Source organism: Myotis myotis, unplaced genomic scaffold (assembly GCF_014108235.1).
Source record: "Myotis myotis isolate mMyoMyo1 unplaced genomic scaffold, mMyoMyo1.p scaffold_m19_p_18, whole genome shotgun sequence".
Lineage (NCBI taxonomy): Eukaryota > Metazoa > Chordata > Mammalia > Chiroptera > Vespertilionidae > Myotis > Myotis myotis.
Window position 1 is genome coordinate 10,590,912 of NW_023416322.1, and position 22,785 is coordinate 10,613,696.

The following is a 22,785-nucleotide window of genomic DNA, read 5'->3' on the forward strand; positions in this document are numbered from 1 at the left end:
AATTGGTGTAGAAATCAATAGACTATCAGATTTTTAAATTTTTATGTAAATAGATAAAATAGTGATCTTTCACTTTAGAATATTTATGTAAAACTATCAAAATATTTTTATATGAACATAACTAATCGTGTTTAAATAGTACCATTAATGCTAGACTGTTGTTGAGTTGCCTTCACACAGTGAAATATTCACTGTATATACTGCCATATGCTCCCCACAGAACGGATCTTTAAACCACTCACCCTTCTAGTGATCGCTCCAGGCCTCGGTCAGGTCAGTGCTGGTCACGTTCCGGTGAACGACATTTTGTATTTGGCTTTATTGTAGGACTCAAATGATAAGCACTGAGGGAGTAATTCTGGCAGCGAAGTTCTTGCACAGCTCTCTCCCTAACATAAAAAAGTTCAAAATAGAAGTTTTTAAACTTCCTATTCAGAGACATTCCCAATACTGTGGTAAAACCGAAGATCAATTCACCCCTCACGGGATTATCTGTTGTTATCTGAGAAGCAATGCTTCTCAGGTGAAATACTGCAGAGCTTACCATTCAAAGCGCTCGGTCCCTAGCTGTCTTTTGGTGATGTCTAAGTCAGCTTCCAGTTGCGTGACAACATTCCTGAACTGGGCCACATCTCTGCTCTGGATGGCCCTGTGTAAAAGAATATAAGACTGGCTTAAAATATGTCTGGGACTCCTAGGGTACCCTGAACCATAGTGGCAATGTTTTCTCTTCTGGACCCAAGCCAAATTGTAGTGTTTGTGGAGGTATTGCCAATTTTAGATGCACTAACTGCACAAAGGAGCCTACTTGGAAAGCTTAAGCTGAGCCAGTCACATTCAATCAGTTAAAACGCCTCTATATCAGTTTCCCTGTGTTTACATGAAGTAATATTATCTATTATCTATCTAGATTATTTATTTACTGCAAATTATTTTTTATAAAAGTACTTTGACGTATTATATGCAAATTGTACAACCAATCAAAACTGGAATTTGTTAGCACCATGACTATTATGATGTTATATATATTAAATGAACCAAGTGTTTTATATACCTGTACACACTCTCTTCAATGTAACAGGATCTTCTTTAGGACTAAACAATGCCACACACCCCCTGTAACAGGGCACACTATCTTTAGGAAGATAATGATGGAGATTAATGCCGCTTATACAGAACGCTCTATCCTTTCTGCTCACTCCCAGGACTGCATTCTAGACTGCTAATATCTAAACTTAGAGGCTACCAACACAAAAGTTGATCATGTTTACCAGTTCTAAGTGATATGACTTATCAGCCAGTCTAAAATAGAATGTACCCTTTCAGGTGAAGTTTTGGCATGCTTCACTAAGGCAGAGTTCCACCTACCAGCTTGAGAAAGTGGTTTTGCATAACCCATTGAAGATGCAACAACAACCCAGCTGCACTGACTAAAAAGAATGATTCAGTGACAGCTGCTATACCTGAAAACAGTTTCTGAGGAAAACTGGCTTTGGCTTTGCAGATTTTGCTTAGTCAGGGGCTCCTATGAGCCGATTCCTGAGAGCATGATTCCTGTCCTTCCCCAGTCCCAACTCAGACAGAAAGGCAGAGGTGAGTCTGGATGAAAAAGTGTTATAGATGAGATAGATAAGAACAGGGACTAAAAGTCTCCAACTTTTTGTGAGAGGTGAACAATTTTAATAACAGAACATTCACTATCCAGGCAGGCATTTCTACCCAAACTTCCAGCCAGGGTCATGGAGTAAGCGGCTAATGGTGCCAGGGATTCTAAAGCAGCAGCAGCCCAAAGGGCATCCACAAAAGTGTGGTGGTTGCCTGGGAGAGGTGGCTGGGGTGGGGGTAGGTGGGAGAGAGTATGGGGGGGGATAAACAGTGATTGACAGAGACTTGACTTAGGGTGGTGAACACACAATAGAGAGTACAAATAATGTGTGATAGAATTGTGCACCTGGAACCTGTATATTTTTGTTAACCATGTCACCCCAATAAATTCAATAAAAAGGAAAATAACTAAAGCCAAAATCAATGCTCTAAGCCAGCGGTTCTCAACCTGTGGGTCGCGAGCCCTTTGGCAGTCAAACAACCCTTTCACAGGGGTCGCCTAAGACCATCCTGCATATCAGATATTTACATTATAATTCATAACAGCAACATTATAGTTATGAAGTAGCAACGAAAATAATTTTATGGTTGGGTCACAACATGAGGAACTATATTTAAAGGGCCAGAAGGTTGAGAACCACTGCTCTAAGGGAAGTCTTCAATATTTAGTGAATGCAGGAATTCTTCCAGGTACTTAGTATGTACAAGGATAGGTACATAAAGAAAGACTGTGTGACAAGTGGAAAGGTTAGTTAGCAATATCAGGTGGGTCCATAAATAGAAAACAATTTCTAGTTTCAAAAGTGTTTTTGTGTCTAATCTGATTATAATATTTCCTAAAGGCAATATGTTTAGATCAGACATTCTATTATAGCCAAAGCTCTATTGGAAATAATCAACAGAGATGGTCAAACTTAAATTTAAATAAATTTAGCTAAACATATAATGTAAATAAGTACTAAATCTTAGTCAAATCACAGTATTCTGATCTTTAGTTTAATTAATGGCAGATTATGGATGCTTTATTAAACTGTGTAAATTCCAGCTATAAAATTCTACTAATCTGCCAGAACCGGTTTGGCTCAGTGGATAGAGCGTCGGCCTGCGGACTCAAGGGTCCCAGGTTCGATTCCGGTCAACGGCATGTGCCTTGGTTGCGGGCACATCCCCAGTGGGGGACGTGCAAGGCAGCTGATCGATCGATGCTTCTCTCTCATCGATGTTTCTGGCTCTCTGTTCCTCTCACTTCCTCTCTGTAAAAAATCAATAAAATATATTTTTAAAAAAAAATCTACTAATCTATAAAGTACCAAAAATTAAAGATATATAACTTTGTTATTATATCATGAACAAACTCACATTTTATTTTCTGCCAAACAAAGGTGTTCTTTAAGAAGCTGAATTTCAGATTCTTTTTCTTGAAGTGCTATCTGAGACTGATATTCTTTGTCTTGATTGGTCACCAGCAAAGCTTCTAGATTCTGTATGGAGATTCTCTCATTTGTCATCTGACTCCTGAGGAGTTCTAGTTCAGAATGAGCATAATCTAACTCACTCTCCATCTGTACAACAGGAATATATCTATACTTACTCCCATTCATTCACTTAACTGATCGATTATCAGAGACTTACAAAATTTCTGTATTCTGTTATAAACTAACAACCCCTTTTAATTTTTTGATTAGAAATATTGTCCTCCTTACCAGATATACACACACAGTATCACTTTCCCCAACTCTTTTATCAGAAAATTCATTAATAAGTAATGAGTTATGAATCCCAAACTACAAACAATTTCCATTTCCAGCTCTGGTATTTTTTTATATACTAGAGGCCAGATGAACGAAATTCGTGCAAGAGTAGGCCTTCCTTCCCCTGCTGCCATCAGTGGCTTCCCTCTGGCACCCAGGACCTGAGATTCCCTCTGCTCCCCGCCCCCGCCCGTCCCCCCTTCCCTCACAGCCCCGGCTTCATCTGGTCTAATTAGCATATTACGCTTTTATTATTATAGACTTCTGTAAGACTGACATCGTAATACTGTGACTACTACTTTGTACTGAGGCGAGTTACAAACACCTAACACCTTATCAAATGCCATTGCACTCCATTGTTAAGGAAGATGAGAGGTGGTTACACATTCTCTCTCTTGCATAAACCCATGGAAAGCTTCATTTTTCGAAGGTTATCTTGAACCTGGAATACATTCTGTAAGCCAAAGTTTCTTCAAAAGGAAGTAAACCAGAGATTACTGTTTATTTTAAAAACACCCCTACAATTACCTCATAATGCACATTATAATAAATTATATATGCACTTAAAAAGTAAAATGTGAAAAGATAAAACTCTAAGAATAAAGAATTTAATAAAAATTAAATTATTGGGGGAAGGGAAGGTAGATACAAAAAGAAGTTTCAATCTAACAATACAATGGATAAATTTTGCAGATAGAAAATCAACGAGGAAACCAACACCTTAAATGACACACTAGATCACATAGATTTAATTGATATCTTTAGAACATTTTACCACAAAGCAACAGAATATACATTCTTTTCAAGCACATATGGAACACTTTCAAGGGTAGACCACATGTTAGTACAAAAAAACAAAAGACTCAATAGATTTGAGAAGATTAAACTCATAGTAAACATCTACTCTGTCCACAGTGGTGGTATGAAACTAGAAATCGATCACAAGAAAAAAAACTGAAAAACACACAAAGACATGGAGGCTAAATAACATGTTACTAAACAATTGGCTAACAATGATATCAAGGAAGAAATTTTAAAAAATACCTTGAAATAAATGAAAATGAGGACACAACAACCTAAAATCTATGGGACACAGTGAAAGCAGTCCAAAGAGAGAAATTCATAGCATTACAGGCTTGTCTCAAGAAACAAGAAAAAGCTCAAATAAACAATCTAACTTACACTTAAAGGAACTTAAAAAAGAATAATGAACAAAGCGCACAGTGAGTAGAAGGAAAGGAATATAAGGCTCAGAACAGAAAGAAACAAAATAGAGAAAAAAAATACAAGAGATAAATAAAACCAAGAGCTGGTTCTTTGAAAAGATAAATAAGATTGACAAACCAGACTTAACAAGAAGAAAAAAAAAAAGAATCCAAATAAAATTAGAAATGAAAGAAGAGAAAATTAACACCAAAGAAATACAAAGGAATGTTAGAAAATATTATGAGCAACTATATGCAAACAAGTTGGACAAACTGGATGAAATGGATAAAATCCTAAAAACATACAATCTTCCAAAATTATAACTAGCAAAATTGAAGCAATAATCAAAAACTCCCAACAAACAAAAGTCCTGGACTAGATGCCTTCATGGTTGAATTTTACCAAACATTTCATAAAAAATAAAACTATCCTTTTCCAACTATATTCCATAAATTCATGAGAAGGGAAGATTCCCAAGTTCATTTTAGGAGGCCAGAATGATCTTAATTCCAAAAACCATATAAAAGGAAAATTACAGGCCAATATCCCTGATGAACATAGATGCTAAAATCTTCACCAAAATATTAGCAAACTGAGCTCATCAATATACTAAAAAATCATAAAACATTATCAAGTGGGAGTTATACTAGGAATGCAAGGTTGGTACAATATACGCAAAGCAATAAACGTGATATACCACATAAATAAAATGAAGGATTAAAAACAACATGATCTTATCAAGAGATGCATAAAAAGCTTTTTATAAAATCCAGTATGAATTTATGATAAAAAAAACTCTCAAAGTATACAGAAAACCTATAAAATTTTAATAAACAATGTCACCCCAATAAATTTTTGTAAAAAGTATTTGTGCTCCTACATGCATAGTATAGCTAAAGAAATACAAAGATAAGTATGATGGTCTCTGCCCTGAAAATTATAAATTATGGGGATAAACATATATAGATTTTCAAGGCAAAAAATGTATGCCAGAAGCATTTTAAAATACAATGAGAATTAGCCTGACAACTTACCCATTAGGATAGCTATTATTTAAAAAATGAAGGATGAAAACTAAAAAATAATATGTGTTTCAGTTATTATAAAATGCATTACTTTTCCCATTTGAAAATGCCAGGTAAAAAGTGTTTTTAAAGAAAAATTAAGGACATAGCATTTGAATTTTTACAGTGAATATCTATTCATGAGTTATTTTCATCATTAAAATGTTATTGCTAAAAAATGTTCTTGCTGAAATAAAAAATAACTTAAGGTGAGTTTGACAATACTGGCATATGCTTCATTAATAAATATTAACAATGCATTCTGACAGGAACCAGCTACATGATTCTCAAATGCCACATATCCTCCTAACGAACAGTAGACTAACAAAACTAAAATTTCAATAGGATTTGATAATAACAGAAATGTAAATGTGACCAAAATTTGTTGATGCTTCAATTACACTATGCAACTTGTATATATATATTCCTTTAGGATCTGGTCTCCATTTATCTCTTTAGATCAGCGGTTCTCAACCTGTGGGTCGCGACCACTATGGCGGTCGAAGGACCTTTTCACAGGGGTCGCCTAAGACCATACTGCATATCAGATATTTACATTACAATTCATAACAGTAGCAACATTACAGTTATGAAGTAGCAACGAAAATAATTTTATGGTTGGGTCACAACATGAGGAACTGCATTTAAAGAGCCAGAAGGTTGAGAACCACTGGTCTAGATGCATCTCCAGCCATTTCCTCCCAGGCATGCCACACTGGCATGGAAAATTACTTACTATTCACTGAAGAATTCCTTTTTACCTCCATATATTCCCTATGTTGTTGTTCCCTCTGAAGGAAATGCCTCATCTCTTCTACATTCCTTAGCACTTCCTTGTGAACTCCTTCCAACAGCCACAGGCTAAATAGGAACTCCCTGTCTGAAACCTCAAGTATTTATTAGTATAACTTTCATCCCAAATTACTTGCATGTCAATACTGAAAGTTCCTTGAGGGCAGGAGCGTGTATCTTTTGCAGGTTACAGTCACAGCATATTCACAGCAGCAAGCACAATTTCAGGGACATGTAGATATAATCAACTCAATTACAGTTCAAAAGAACCCAATTAGTAAATAAATTTAGCTTAAAAGGATGTCATTAAAGTTATAACTTAGCTGGATAAACCTCAACCTCATGAGTTCTTAGCTGATTGGTATGTAAATGTGTTTTATAATTCTTCTGGCTAAAAGTAAATATAAAATTAAGTATTCAAAGGAGGATTTGTTTTGTACTTGAATTGTTCAAATGCAGCTGTCAAATTAATCCCTTGGACTGAAAAAATAGAATCTAAAGATGAAAGGCATGGCTTGATGTAATATTTTATTTTTAAAAACTTGCTTTCTAAACTTATAGTAATTTTATAGTAACAGAAATATGAAAAACATTTTAATGCATTACATACCATTTCAATTTCTTGATCTTTGGCAACCAGCTGTCGATTAAGAATTTCTTTGCTTGAGTCAAGTTTAATACAAAGTTCCCTTGTGGAAGACAAGTCTGCAAGGGCAGACACCTTTTCTAACTGAACCTTCTGAAGCTCCTCTTCCATCTTCACAAGAGACTTATGTAAGGTACAAATCTGGGACTTGTAAGACCTTTCTGCATTCAAGTGCTACAAAAACCACATTATTTTTTAACTTGGAAAAAGACTACGATATGAAACACAAAATGTGCCAATTTTTAAATGAACCTACACTTATAGTATAAGGAATTTTAGATGATATAGGTAGTAATATATGTCCAAAACACTATGGGAAACATAATTTGAGGTTTCACATTTCTCTATATAAAATCTATGAGTAAAGTGATCAACTGTCATACTTGGAAAATAACTTTTCCCCATTTAAAAGTCTCAGTCCCAAAGTTGGTAGAGATATATACATGTTTGGTCTACAGTCCTGTCTATATTTGCCAGTTTCAATTATTCTGTAATATAAATATTATTGTTGTTTTTAGAAACAAAGTGACAAAACATTTGCCACTATTTCATGCACAATACTCATTTTCTAATTCTTGAAAAACATGTTGATATCAGCTATAATATCATAAAATGAGGACTGATACCACTCTAGTACTTAATAATACCAAGGAAAAGAGACTCTGGGCAAATATAAATTAAAAACATATCCATATTATGAAAAGTAAGAGTATGTTTTTAAAATGGTAATATGAGATTCAAGTTATAGAAACACTTTCAAACATTCAAGATAATTACCTCCTTTTCAGAGGAAAATAAAAAGTCTGTGTAAGGTACACTGTCACCTACGGAGAAGTATTTGCTATTATGTGAAGAACAAAACTGAGAGGCAAATAACAAAACTGAGAAGCAAATAAAGACATTTTCCTGCTTTTACAACTCCTTTTATGCTCAAAAAAATTTCTCCTGGAATAAATTATTTGGTCACAATTCACTCCTACCTTTCCCTTCCCTTCCTGCCTCACTCACTCTATTTCTCACTCATTCTTAAAATAATTTTCTATTCATCCATTTACCCACCCACCCATTTATCCATCCATTCTTTATTTATTGAATATATTCTGTGTTCCAGTAAATGTGCCTAAATGCATATCCAATGGGTAAGCAAAATGATCTCTGCTCTCATAAAACTTTCAGACAATGAAGGAGTCATGCATCAATCAAATAATCACACAGGTGAATATATTAATCCATATTAAGCAACTACTTCTAGAGCAAAACGTGTATAAAGAAAGGAAAGTGACCTAAACTGAGAGAGGCAGGGAAGTCAGAAAAGGTTTTCCTGAGTAAATGGCAGTTGAGCTGGATGAGATCTGAAAGGTGAGTAGATATACCGTATACCGTGTGCACTGGTGGGAGAGTCACTTTTCAAGTCAGGAATGCTAAGTGCAAAGCTTTGGAGGGAGTGTGTAGAGAGAGGGGAAATGACATACTCCAAGAACAGAGACAAGGTTAGTATGGCTGGAGCTTAGAGACCACTGGGAAGAGTGATAGGGGATACAACTGAAAAGGTATACAAAACTTACAAGACAGAAAGCTACTGTAAAAATGAGGTGTTTATCCACTGAAAGGTCTTAAAAGAAGGAGGTGATGCAATCAGTTTTGTGTTTTGAAAAGATTACTCTGTATGTTTCCAGTTCTAAGTAAGTTAGTTGATTAAGAGGAAAACCTTCTCTTAAAGGCTAAGATAAAAATAAAACAAAATATTATTTTTGTAATTCATAAATGTGCTTGCAAGGAAGAAAAATTCTCACATGCCCAAAATGAGAAAACTAACCCAGAGCAGGAAGCAAATGGACATGCTTAAACGTTGAAAAGCCCTAGCTCAGTGGATAGAGCGTTGGTCTGAGAACTGAAGGTTCCTGGGTTGGATTCCAGTCCAGGGCACATAACTCGGTTGCAGGCTCCTCCCCGGCCCAGGCCCTGATCAAGGCTCGGCAGGAGGCAACCAATCGATGTATTTCTCTCAGATCGATATTTCTCTCTGTCTTTCTCTCTCTCTTCCACTCTCTCTAAAAATCAATGGAAAAATATCCTCAGTGAAGACTTTAAAAAAAAAACAGTTTAAAAGACATTAAAGAAAAATTGGAAAGTAGATATGAAGAACTCAAATAGTACTTCTAGAAAGAAAGAAAAAGTAGTCATAAAGGTGAAAAATTAATGAATATATCTAAGAAAAGACTAATAGAGCTTAAGAGGGAAGAATAAACTAAAAGATCAAAACACAGAGAATAAATATATGGAAACTATGATTAAAATGTTAATAAATATTTGGGCTAGAATTCAAAAAAGCAGCCTAGGACAGGCATCAGAACAGGCATATAGATAAATGGAACAGAACAGAGAGCCCAGAAATCAACCCATGCCTTTATGGTCAACTAATATTTGAAAAAGGAGGCAAGAGCATACAATGGGGTAAAGACAATTTCATCAATAATTGTTGGGAAAATTAGGCACATGCATAAAAATGAAACTAGACTACCAACTTACACCGTACACAAAGAATAAGCTCAGGATGGATAAGACTTAAATGTTAGTTATGAAACCATATAAATTCTAGAAGAAAACATTGGCAGTAAAATATCAGACATCTTTCATAGCAATATTTTTGCTGATATGTCTCACTGAGCAAGGGAAATAATAAACAAGTGGGACTATATTGAACTAAAAAGCTTCTGCACAGCAAAAGCAACCCTCAACAAATTGAAAGGGGAACCCACTATATGGGAAAACATTTTGCCAATGGGACATGTGATAAAGGACTTCCTAGTGTTGAGCTGTTGAAGTCCAAATACATAAAGAACTTCTACAACTCAACACCAGGAAGGCAATCAATTTAAAAAATGGGTAAAGGACCTAAGTGGACACTTCTCCAAAGAGGAAATACAGATGGCCAAGAGACATGAAAAAATGCTCAACATCACTAATCACTAGAGAAATGCAAATTAAAACCACAATGAGATGTCACCTCACGTCTGCCAGAATCAACAAATCAACAAATGACAAGTGCTGGCGAGGATGTGGAGAAAAAAGAACCGTAGTGCACTGTTGGTGGGAATGCAGACTGGTCCAGCCACTGCGGAAAACAATATGGAGTTTCCTCAAACTTTAAAAATGGTACTGCCTTTTGACACAGTGATCCCACTTCTGGGAATATAATCTACTGAAACACCAATATGAAAGAGTATATGTACCCCAATGTTCATAGCAGCATTATCTACAATAGCCAAGATCTGGAAACAGCCCACATGCCCATCAGTAAATCAGTGGATAAAAAAAGCTCTGGTACATTTACACCAGGGAAAACTACGCAGCCATAAAAGAGGAAGTCTTACCTTTTGTGACAGCATGGATGGACCTGGAGATCGTTATGCTAAGTGAAATATTAGTCAGAGAAAGATAAATGTATGGTCTCAGAACTTACGAACAAAATAGAAACAGAGGCATGGGTACATGGAACAGTCTTAAAGCTGTCAGAAGGATGGGGCTGGGAGGATTAGATGAAAGAAGGTAAAGGGATTTGTCAAAAAAACATGCATAACCCATAGACAAACAACAGTGTGGTGATGGCCAGAGGAGATGGAGGTGGGCAACGGGGGCAGGGGCAGAGATAGGGACATCTGGAATAGTGTCAACAATAAAAATAAATTTAAAAAAAGAAGCATGCGCGTGCAAACACACACACACACACAGATGCATGGTTTATACTCAGCAATCAGGAAAAGACTACAGCCATAATAGAGATAAACTATATACAAAATCAATCTCAAGTAAATTAAAGATTTAAATGTGACGGGCAAAATTTCACATACTTTCAGAACTTTTATATGATAATGTAATAAAATATCCTTCTGGTCTTGGGATAGTAAGAATTTCTTAACGAAGACATAGGGTAAAACGTTGACTAATTCCAGCAGCACAAGAACTTAAAGCTTCTATTTATATTGCAAGCACAGTGAAAAGGAGAAGATAACTGTTAACGTCTTTAAAAGGATTATTATAAAGAATATGTATAGTTCTTTTAAATCAGTATGAAAAGATAACTCAATAGAAAAATAGGAGAGTTTAAGAAAATGTGTTCCAGAAAATTGAGAGAAAATTCATAAAAGAGGAATCTGGCATTTCCTTCAATATAATACATTTTAAAAAGAAATATTTATACAGTGAATATAGATGCAATTGTTTAGATGTATACTGTATCAAAATAAACTTCAAAATTATAATATTGAGCAAAAAAATGCAAGTTGCAAATGGATTGCTATAGTATTTTATCACTTTTTAAAAACTTAAAGCATACATTATTCATTATCTGTGGGTGATAGATATGTAGAAAAGTATAAACATATGCCAAGGAGTTCTACAACTGACAGGAACCTTATACACACTAACTGTGAGGGAAGGAGAAGGGGAAAGGATGAGGAGTTGGATCTTGTAATGTTTTGTTTCTTTAAATAAAGAGAGACTTAAAGCAAATAAGGAAAAATGTAGCATCCTTAAGCTTGAGAGGAGGGCAGAAGCGTGTGTTTTATATTACCTGTTTTTGCACTTTTTTTGGAAGGTTTGAAATAGTTACTAATTTTAATACGTACTACAGATTGTTCTCGTTGTAGGGCAGGTGGTAGATTACAGGAGAACCAGAGTGGGTATAAGAACAGTTACCAGGCTACATTCACAGTATACTTAAGGCATATTAAGTGTTTGCTTATATATTTAATTTATGGAAAGCCAAACAAAACTCTTAAATGTGATGCAAGATGTACTACAAGCACATTTTCCCAAACTCACCTGCTCGACCTCTCTATGGAGGGTATCTACCTTTTTAGAGATAAGTTCTAAGCTGAAGGTATTGTTATCTGCCTCTGCTTGCTCAGCCTTATTTTCCAAGTTTTCAGCATCTTTGTTGGCTTTTTGGACTTGGCCCATCTTTTGCCAGTTCTCACATTCCTGAAAAGCAAATCTTAGGTATTACTTTAAAAGATATAAAACGGCCCGGCCGGGTTGTTCAGTGATTGAGCATCAACCTATGAACCAGGAGGTCAACGGTTCGATTCCCAGCCAGGGCACATGCCTGGGTTGCAGGCTCGGTCCCCAGTCGGGGGAGTGCAGAAGGTAGCCAATCAACGATTCTCTCTCATCATTGATGTTTCTGTCTCTCTTTCCCTTCCTCTCTGAAATCAATAAAAAAATATTTTAAAAAGATGTAAAATGTTCAATATATAATTAAACATTATTTGCCAGGTTATTGGGAATTTACTTGCCATGAGAATCATGACCTTGAGCAATCCCACCTACCTACCCTCTCAATTTAGAAAACTGGTCCTCCTGTAATTAACAAAAGGGAGTGGGATCAGGATCTGCCCAGGACCTCGATGAACATCTCTATATATAAAAGCCAAGCAACCAGAATGACGGAATGACCAGAACGACCAATGGGCCTGATCAGGGGCTCCCATTGGCTCCCCCAACCCTGATCGGGGGTGGGGCTGGCTGACCTCCTGCAGCTCCACCCCTGGCTGGCCCAGTGGGCCAACCTCCCATGTCCCCACCCCCCTGCCGGCCCAGCCTGGGGCAGGCCGGCTAGACTCCACCTGTGCACAAATTTGTTAATCAGGCCTCTAGTGTTCTTATATTTGCTTCTGCCTTGGCCTGACCATTTGTATCTATCTGTTCCCTTGTTCCTGACAACTTTGAGTGGTACTGGCTACAGAGCTTCTGACTGCTTGCATATCTTAAGCATCAACTTCTTTTTTTTTTCTTTTTTTTTTATTGCTTAAAGTATTACAAAGATTATTACATATGTCTCCTTTTTTTTCCCCCGCCCTTGACAATCCCCTGGCCTCCCCTACCCCCCAGTGTCTTATGTCCATTGGTTATGTTAAGCATCAACTTCTGATAATTCTCTTGACTTAGTGCGTTTCCTGTCTGAATCCTACTTTTAATTCAGTACCCCAGCCTTAATTTTCTTCATCATGGACTGTTCTATGATCCATTTTTACTCACTGTTCTAATAACTTGCCTTAAATAGCTCAGAAGTACAATATCAAACCTATGTCAATAAACACAATTTATAAAAATATACATCCTGGTATATATTGGGTATAGAATCACATTTTTAAAACCTTAAAAGTTCTAACATGTCATCTTGACTAAAGTAGGATTTTATTTCTAGAAGAAAACAACTCCACAAATAATATACTATGTTGAGTAATCATTTTGAAGCTATATTTAAAAACATATTTTAGTAGTATGGTTTGGCCAATTCTAAAAAGTATTTCATAACTTTGGTAATTAATTTAAAAGGCACTGGATCTCCTTTCCTACCGGTTAATAAACAGTGCATTCCCCGATCAAAAACAGTGGTCTAAATAAAATAACCAAACAACATCCCACTCTGTAAGGCTTTCAAAACAGATTTAAATTCTCACAAATATAATAAATCATGAGTCTGGCTGAAAGTCAGTTAATATCGCCACCTTGTGACCTGATGTACCTTGACTACTGTAAAGACAGTTAATATGTTAACAAGCCAAACTACTGTTTGGCTTTCAAGATTCAGATACTCCAAATGTGCCAGGGACCTGTATTTTCCATTTTACTTAAAATTGCAGTTGTATACAGAGTAGGTACTTGGGAGGTACATGGTACAATATACATAAACTAAATTTAACCCATGTCTATCTTTACTCTCTTTAAGTTTCTGTAGCACTTATTATTTAGGTCATTTTCTTAAAATGGCCTTATAACTTTATGTAATTAGGTATGGATGTACAGTCTCCCCAATAACAACTAGGATTCCTCAAAGATAGGAACTCATTTTTATATTAAATTTAGTTTTGTGACTAGGTGATATAGGTTCAAAGTTCAAGTGATGAAAAATAATTGCCATAAAACGTCTCTCCTGCCCTTTAACCATTTAGTGCCCCTTCCTTGTGGCAACTAAGAAGCCATATTTTACCCTTTCTTTGTATCTGTTCAAAGCAGCCAGAGTAGTCTGGGGTCCAAGATAGGCAACAACATAGAAAAAGTGAAACTGCTTTTTGGTCTTCTCCACCTCTCTCCTCTTTCAAGATGTCTTTGCTTCTTTCTGGACATATACAGTTAACCCGTAATTGTCAACCCATCATTGTCAACACTAAAATATGGTATGCATTAAAGGAAGGCTCGATTCAGCTCTCTCCATGAGTAGAACTGATCAATAAGTTTAGTGAACACTCTTAGGGTATCATTAGCAAAGAGGGAAAAAATATATACGTACTTCAGACTTTAATGTATTTTTTAGCTTGTTAACCTCCAAATTAGTATCTTGGACCTTCTGTTTTATATCATTAAGTTCATTATGTGTATCATTCAATTGTTTAGACAGTGCCTATGAAAAAAAGATAGCTGGATTTTACAAAAAAACTTTTTAAAAATAGCTCTATATCAAATACATCATAAATAAATTTTAAAATAATCATAATATGAAAAGTTAGTGTTAATATACCTACTATATAAAGCTTACATAAAAAGTGAGAAAATATGAGTCCAAACAGTAAATGGGCAAAGAACCCAAACAGATAATTCACAAAAAGGGAGCTCAAGAGGATAATACTTTAAAAAGCTTAAAAATGTACTAGTAATCTAATTGAGACAATGAAATAGTATTTTATCTATCAAATTAGCAAGGATTTAAAGCTATTCTGTTATACAAGGAATGGACATTTCCATGTATCATTGGAGTAAACACAAATTTATAAAAAGCAAATCTGTGATCTGCTATCTGGTGATATCTCGAGAGACATTTTGAAATACTAATAAAAACAAGAAAGTCAAATATATTGCTTTTTGTTGAAGATGGGAGATGGATAATTGCATATTCATTACATTTGAAAATGTCCAATTAAAAAAAACTTCATAAGTTTTGATTCAGCTTGAAATTAAATCTAATACAATTTAATGGAAAGGAATGTTCATTAGGCATTGTTTGTTATATTAACAATATTTTTTCACATTAAGTTAATGATGCAGTAAATAATAGTATCTACCTAATGGCATAGCTACAAAGAACATTACATCTCTATGAAAAATGTTGTGAATAATTTTTAATACAAAGAAAAATATCCATCTATAATTAGTGAACAAAAATCAGGATAAAATACTAAAAATACATCATCCCAATTTGTTAAAAATCGTGGTATTGAGGGTGACATTTTTTAAGGTTTCTGTTTTCCAAATCTGTGATATAGGTTCTCAATCTGTGGTCTACAGAGGGATCCATCTTCTACCCTGGGCCTATGACCCAAACAAAAGAAAAAAGTACTCTTGAACATATGAAACTTGTTATGATACTAATTTTGTTCTGATTACAAAAAATGTTTATAAAATGTTAACAAAGCAAGAAAGTGATTATAATACTATAGTAAGCCAACAAGAGCCTACAAAATATTTATCAACTGGTTATGCTGGACTCTCTAATAAGTGCTTTCTATACATATTCTTATTTACTCTCCATTTTTACATATGATATACTGAGATTCAGAGAAGTTAAATGAGGCAAGGGGATTGAAACTCATGTGAGTCTTAAACTTCCCACTCTTCTGCCTCCCTATGAACCAGGAGGTCATGGTTCGATTCCTGGTCAGGGCACATGCCCCAGTTGTGGACTCAATCCCCAGTGTGGGGCATGTGGGTGGCAGCCGATCAATGATTCTCTCTCATCATTGATGTTTCCATCTCTCTCTCTCCCTCTCCCTTCCTCTCTGAAATCCATAAAAATATAGTTAAAAAATAAAAAACACAGACTTTTATGATGCAAACTAAACATACTAAGAGTGATAGCAAACGGCGGAAATAATTGGGACTGAAGAATTTTCAGAAGGGAAGAAAGATTTCAAATAAAATTTGACCACTTTTAGTGGTCAATTAAAATAATGATATTGGAAATGAGAAATGTGGATAAAGTGCATTGGCTTAGAGAGGAAGTAATTAATTATAAAAGAAATTTTCCTGAAAAGAATTAGTGCTAAAGAGAACCAAAAAATGTGGCATAGTTCATGCACTCAGACAGAATAATAGTCTATCAAATAAGTCTATGATTTTCTCAAAAGTTTCTTAAGATTTTTACCTTCATTTGTTGAGTACTTCTAAGGTTTAATACAAATCTATTATATCTCCTGTTCCCTCTTTTCCTTAATATTTAACACTTTGTGTCTGAGAATCTCATTTAGAAATTATGTGTCATATTGTGTAATAAAGGTCAAAAATGGCTGGTTTCAAAGCCTGAGCTTTTCTGCAGAATGAAAGGAGAACCGAGCCTCAGAAGAAATATATATTTTCTTGGAGAAAAAGATACTAGGAACAAATATACCTTGTTTTCTTTTTTAGCTTTAGAAAACTGTTCTTGGAGATTGTCATTCTTACGAGCCAAGATCTCTCTTTTCCTGGCAATCTGAGCCAGTTCATCTTTTGTTTCATCCAACTGGCGGCGCATCCTGGAAATGTCTTGTTTACGCTTAATCAGCACTTCAGTAGACTGCCTATTGCACGAATCAGACAGTACATAAGAGGAGACATTTTACCAAAACAGAACAACAAATTCTCACATGACAGAAGAGGGACAATTAGCAAGAAAACATTTGAAAAAGTTTTAAACATTTAAATTTATAGGAATAAATACGGCAAAGATAGTGCATTGGAGTTTCTCTATGTTTGCCAACATTTCACAATGAAAAAGAGGATGCTAAATATACATAATAGTCAATGATTAGCTAAGTATTTAAAAACTTATGACATTCAAATATAAGAAAGCTTACATCCTACTTCTAGATGCCATAGCTTAGTCTCCTTTGCAGGTTCCTCTTCCACTGCCCTCTTAAAACTTAATAGTTCTGAGTCAGGGGTGGGCAAACTTTTTGACTCAAGGGCCACAATGGGTTCTTAAACTGGACCGGAGGGCCGGAACAAAAGCATGGATGGAGTGTTTGTGTGAACTAATATAAATTCAAAGTAAACATCATGACATAAAACGGTACGGTCTTTTTTTTTTTTTTTTTAGTTTTATTCATTTCAAACGGGCGAATCCGGCCCACGGGCCGTAGTTTGCCCACGGCTGGCTTAACTCTTAGCCTTCTGATTCTTCTTACTCTAACCTTCATTCAGACAAATACTATTCATATCCATGGCTCCAAAACCCATCTATACCCAGATGACTCTGAAATCATTATCTCCAGCCTCAGCCTCTTCCTTAGACTCCAGACTCATATTTAATTGCTTCTAAGACATATCTACAGGTGTCTTGTAATTCAGAGGAAAATCATCTTTTCCCATACTTTCTACATGCCCAGTATTCATTCCCAGCCCAAAACCTGGCACTTTCCTAGATTTTCTTCCTTGCAAGCACCTTAGCCATCTCCCCACTTCCCAACCCCAATCTATCATCATTCTTCAGCCTGGGTAATCTTTCTAATGCAAAAATCTCCTCTAAATTCTTTCATGAATTCTTATTTCCCAAAGGATAAAGTCAAGACTCCTTTGTCTGTAACACAGGCCTCTGTGTTTAGCCTTTCCTCCCTCACATCTCCTCACACTTTGGGTTCCAACACTCACCTATTTGTCATTCAAGAGGCTCCTGAACATTATCTGAGGTTCTTTATGGTTCTTTGCTATCCTTTCTACCTCGAATGTGCTTTCCTTCCCGTTCCTTGGCAAACACCAGATCCTTTACTTCCCTACACATACTTAGGCCTCCTTCCAATATTAGAAACTTACAAACTCTATACATAACACTAAACCCCTTGTTTTTTTACTACCTTTTGCCTAGAGCAAAATAAGTATCCAAATTCTTATTGAATAAGCGGTTTACCTTGATGCCTGTTTTGTCTCAGGGATAATATTCTTCATGCCTGAAATGGCCTTTTCCTTGAAAAGTAATATAAAATGAAATAAAAAAAATTATCTATCTTAAACTGTTATTTCAGTTTAAAACATTTATAGAAGACAGTGCTGGAATTGCCTTCAGAATCAGTTTATGAGCTAGAAAGGGGTATCAACATTTCTCTGCCTTTTGGGCACACCTTTTATGTTGTTTGAACAACGAAAACCGAGGGATGGAGATGATCATCCAGCTTTTTTACCAACTCTATATGGTCTGTATGGTCAATGGCTAAGGACGTTGTGAAATGTGCATCTAGTTCTGAACACAACCACAAAGGCAGTTTGAATAAACATATTGACTCCCATGGTGGCTACCTGGAGGTATAAGTTCTGGTGTGCTTTAAAAAGAAATCAGTCTCGCTGCTTTATTATCATGTTTCACATTTTGATATTTGAATTAGTTATTGTCAGTGACTGTTAATCACAAACTGATGGGAGAAATAACACATATTTCTTAAGACTACCCTGAAATATTTCAAAATCAGATTTTGTTTCAGCTCTCTAGAAAAAAAAAACATTTGAGAGAACCCCATTATTTGATTAAGATTCAAGTGCAAACATTTCTTTTAAACCACAGCTCTCAGGACATACTTTCAGTGTCAAATTCTCTCCACGGGATGCAATATTCTCGGATTTTTTATCCGACCGTGCACGTGGGCATTCCTTTTCTTTAGCCAGATCATTGAAGGTTGCACCAAGAGTGCTAATTTCTTCTTGCCGGGCAATACTTCGCCTTGTAAAATTATCTAAATATGTAATCATAAAGGCATATTTTAAATCAAGATCATTCTTTCCTGTTCAAGCAGATTGAAATATTTTTCAAAGTAAGTTCTGCTATATTATATTCAATGACTAAAAATAAGTACTGTATTCCAAATAAAAACATGGCTTTTATTGTTAGTGATTAAAAACTAAGATGAATCAGGAAATTCTAAATGACTCATAAATGTAAAAGCACAATTAACACATCTGAATAAGAATAGCAAAGGAAAGCTCTATATTTCAAATTCTTAAAGTAGATTTACATGTGTGGCAGGAGAGGAGAGCATAGGATGAAGTTGGGTGGAATACTAAAACACCACTCCCCCCCTAACTTCCCCTCCCCTCTACACTAGAATCACTGCTGCATATAAGGTGGTAACTAATAGAGCTTAATAAAATATTCAATTAGGTTATCTTCAGAATCAAATCTCGTCTAATATTCTGATTTTCTAAATTTTTCTGATTTTTTTCTAAAAAGTCCTAGAAAAAAAATCACCCAGGATGTCTAATTCGATTTGTGAAAACACTGGCAAGCCAATGTCCATGCCGAAGGCTTACATTATAGGTACATCATTTAGTGGTTTTCAAGCTGTGTTTTCTCAACCAGCAGCATCAGCATCATCTGGGAACCCAGACCCACTGAATGACAAATTCTGAGTGGGCAGAGCAATTATGTTTTTTTTAATTTTGTTTTATTGCTTAAAGTATTACAAAGAGTATTACATATGTCTCCTCCCCCCCCCCCTTGACATTCCCCCAGCCTCCCCTACCCCCCAATGTCTTATGTCCATTGGTTATGCTTATATGCATGCATACAAGTCCTTTGGTTGATCTCTTACCCCCCCCCTCCCGCCCCCCCTAACCCTCCCCAGCCTTCCCACTGTAGTTTGACAGTCTGTTCGATGCTGCTCTGCCTCTGTATCTATTTTTGTTCATCAGTTTATAATGGTCTTTATTATCCATAAATGAGTGAAATCATGTGGTATTTTTCTTTCATTGACTGGCTTATTTCACTTAGCATAATGCTCTCCAGTTCCATCCATTCTGTTGCAAATGGTAAGAATTTTTTTTGCAGCAGCAGCAGCATAGTATTCTATTGTGTAGATGTACCACAGTTTTCTAATCAATTCATCTGCTGATGGGCACTTAGGCTGTTTCCAGATCTTAGCTATGGTGAATTGTGCTGCTATGAACATAGGGGTGCATATATCCTTTCTGATTGGTGTTTCTGGTTTCTTGGGATATATTCCTAGAAGTGGGATCACTGGGTCAAATGGGCGTTCCATTTTTAACTTTTTGAAAAAACTCCATACTGTCTTCCATAGTGGGTGCACCAGTCTGCATTCCCACCAGCAGTGCACGAGTGTTCCCTTTTCTCCGCATCCTCTCCAGCACTTGTCGTTTGTTGATTTGCTGATGATAGCCATTCTGACAGGTGTGAGATACCGCATTGTTGTTTTGATAGAGCAACTATGTTTTAACAAGCACCCCTCCCACATGATTCTAATGCACAACACAGCTTGAGAACCACTTGAGCAAAACGGTAAAGATACAAAAGCCTTGTCCATGTCCTCCTCTAGGAGCCGGGCTCAGTGGTCTGTACTAGCTCTCCAGGAATTCTGACACACACCGAAGCTTAGAACCACTGGTCTAGAGCTCTACCAGGGAAGCTCTGCTAGATTGGACCTCTAAGCTAATCCCTGTCCACGGCCATCTAGTGCAGCACTAAGAGAGGCAGTATCATATGCCAAGAGGATGATCTATATAGTACCCGAGACTATATCAATTCCCTTTTCCGGGCAATACTATCTTTCAGGCAAACCACATGTTTTGAGTGTTCAGATATCTGAGTTCATTCCCACTGGCATAAGATAAATACATAAATGAAAGCTCTGAAACAGCTCTAGTACTTCCTAGCTTTTAAAAAACAAAATCCTCAATCTTACATACCACTCTTACATACGCCCCATTTTTCTGCCGCTCTTAGTAGCCAAACTTTTTAAGAGACTCTACTCTCTCCTTTCTCTACTTCCTCACTTCCCAGTCATTCCTCAACCTATTCCACCTTCCACATCCAACACTCTATCTAAACTTTGTGGGTGTTACCAAAACCTCCAACGTGCCAAATCCAATCAACATCTTTTCAGCCTTGTCTTACTTTGCTTCTCGAAAGCATCTGATAATTGACACTACCCTCCTTTTTAAAACACTTTGCTCTCTTGTTCCCAAAATAACACCCACTCATGGGTCTATTCTTTGGCTTCTTCTTACTCAATCCTGGATCCTCTTAAATGTTCCCTCTGCTTTAAAATGGGCTCTTTTATAGTCCTAATCAAAATTTTACTTTACAGTTATAAAAATATTAAATTATAACCATATTTTCTGAGATCATTGTAAGAAACATAAATATGACTCTATAAAAATGTTTCCCTCTATAAATCCAAGTAATATCATAGATATAGCCAAATATATGTACACTTTGCACCAAAAGTAATATATATGTGTGCTATGTTTCATTACAACTATGAACAAGCCACAGTATCATACAAAAACTTGTAAATTTACAAGTGTTATGCATATTTTAAAGTAACCATACTATAAATTCAATATTGAATCCTGATTTCTTTTTACCTACACTTAATATTTAAGAATTTTAAGTCAGAAATTATAAACTGTTGCTGCTTCATTTAGTTATCTCCTCATTGAAAAATGTGAAGCCATGTCTAAGTATTTAAGGTCCTAAATCTAAGTAAAAAGTTTACTATCAATGAAAAACATATTTCCATGATTGACTCATAAACTTTTAATTTAAGGGCCTACTTCCAAGTTTATCTATGTTATAACTGAAGAAAATAAAACATTTTTCTACGAGACTTAGAGAAAAAGTAATATCAGGAAAAAAATAACTCACCAATTTTTTCATTCAAGCGCATAATTTTCCCCTGAGTAGGCTGTAGCTCATATTTTTTCTTTGCAAGGTATCGCTGAGTATTAGAAAGATCTTTTTCTGTATTTTCATATAAAAGTCTGTAAATATTTTAATAATAAAACTAATTCTGAAATTTTCATGTTTCATCAATCTCTTAGTTATTTAAATCTAAAAAATTTTTTAAGAACAACAGTAAACATTTTCCTTTTAGCATTTTCATAAAACCACATGTGCTCTTACCTGGAATCAAACCAGTGACCTCTTGGTGCATGGTACAGTGCTTACCAACTGAGCCACACTGGCCAGGTGAATCCCTATTTCTTTAAAGCTCCTCATTTGATTTGAATGTGCAGCCAAGGTTGTTAAGAAGTGCCTCCTAATGCTGCTTAACTCAGTGGGGCAACAAGCAGAAAGTGACAGTGACTTCAGTCCCCCATACTGTGAAGTTAATGTGGCTGACACGATGATTATCCCAAAGCACCGCTTGACATATCTTATCTCCATGGAAAAAATATGTTCATAGGCCAAAATCATAAGACATTTGAAAGACCAGCTATTTAAACACACACACAGATTACAGAATGCAACAGGAGCAGATATATTAGGATAAATACATTAAAAATTAAATTAGACTAGTAAACATATTAAAAAAGAAAGATATTAACAATGTGAAAAAAGAACCAAGGAAAAAATATATAATAAGTGTGAAATAAGTGTGAGAAATGTAGTAGATGAAATAAAAAAAATATACATGATGCAAATAGCAGAATATATATATGTGTGTGTATATATGGTCAATTAATGTTCAACAAATATGTCAAAGAATCCAATGAGAAAGGAAACAACTGGTACTGAAACAACTAGATTGCCATGTGAGAAAAAAATGAATCTTGACCCCAAGATCACACTATATATAAAAAGCCTAACACAAAAGCTAAAACAATAATGCTTTGGTGAGAAATAATAAACATACATGTAAAAAGTTTTAACCAATTTTAGCAAATATAATTCAAGAATATATAAAAATTATAATGCATAATGACCAAGGGGAGTTAATTTAAATATACAAAGTTGGTTTAC

At 35.6% G+C, this 22,785-nt stretch overlaps 1 protein-coding gene across 1 annotated transcript in view; it reads right to left on the minus strand.

Moving 5' to 3' along the window:
* Window positions 1-238: 238 nt before the first annotated feature.
* The window catches only part of LOC118673247 (testis-specific gene 10 protein-like), a 30,740-nt gene continuing 8,193 nt past the window's right edge, over window positions 239-22,785 (minus strand). Inside the window, 10 exon segments of the mRNA XM_036343833.1 lie at window positions 239-389; window positions 545-649; window positions 2,965-3,167; window positions 7,029-7,238; window positions 11,889-12,047; window positions 14,359-14,469; window positions 16,450-16,618; window positions 17,944-17,999; window positions 18,606-18,760; window positions 21,688-21,803. Coding sequence (XP_036199726.1) covers window positions 239-389; window positions 545-649; window positions 2,965-3,167; window positions 7,029-7,238; window positions 11,889-12,047; window positions 14,359-14,469; window positions 16,450-16,618; window positions 17,944-17,999; window positions 18,606-18,760; window positions 21,688-21,803 — 1,435 coding nt within the window.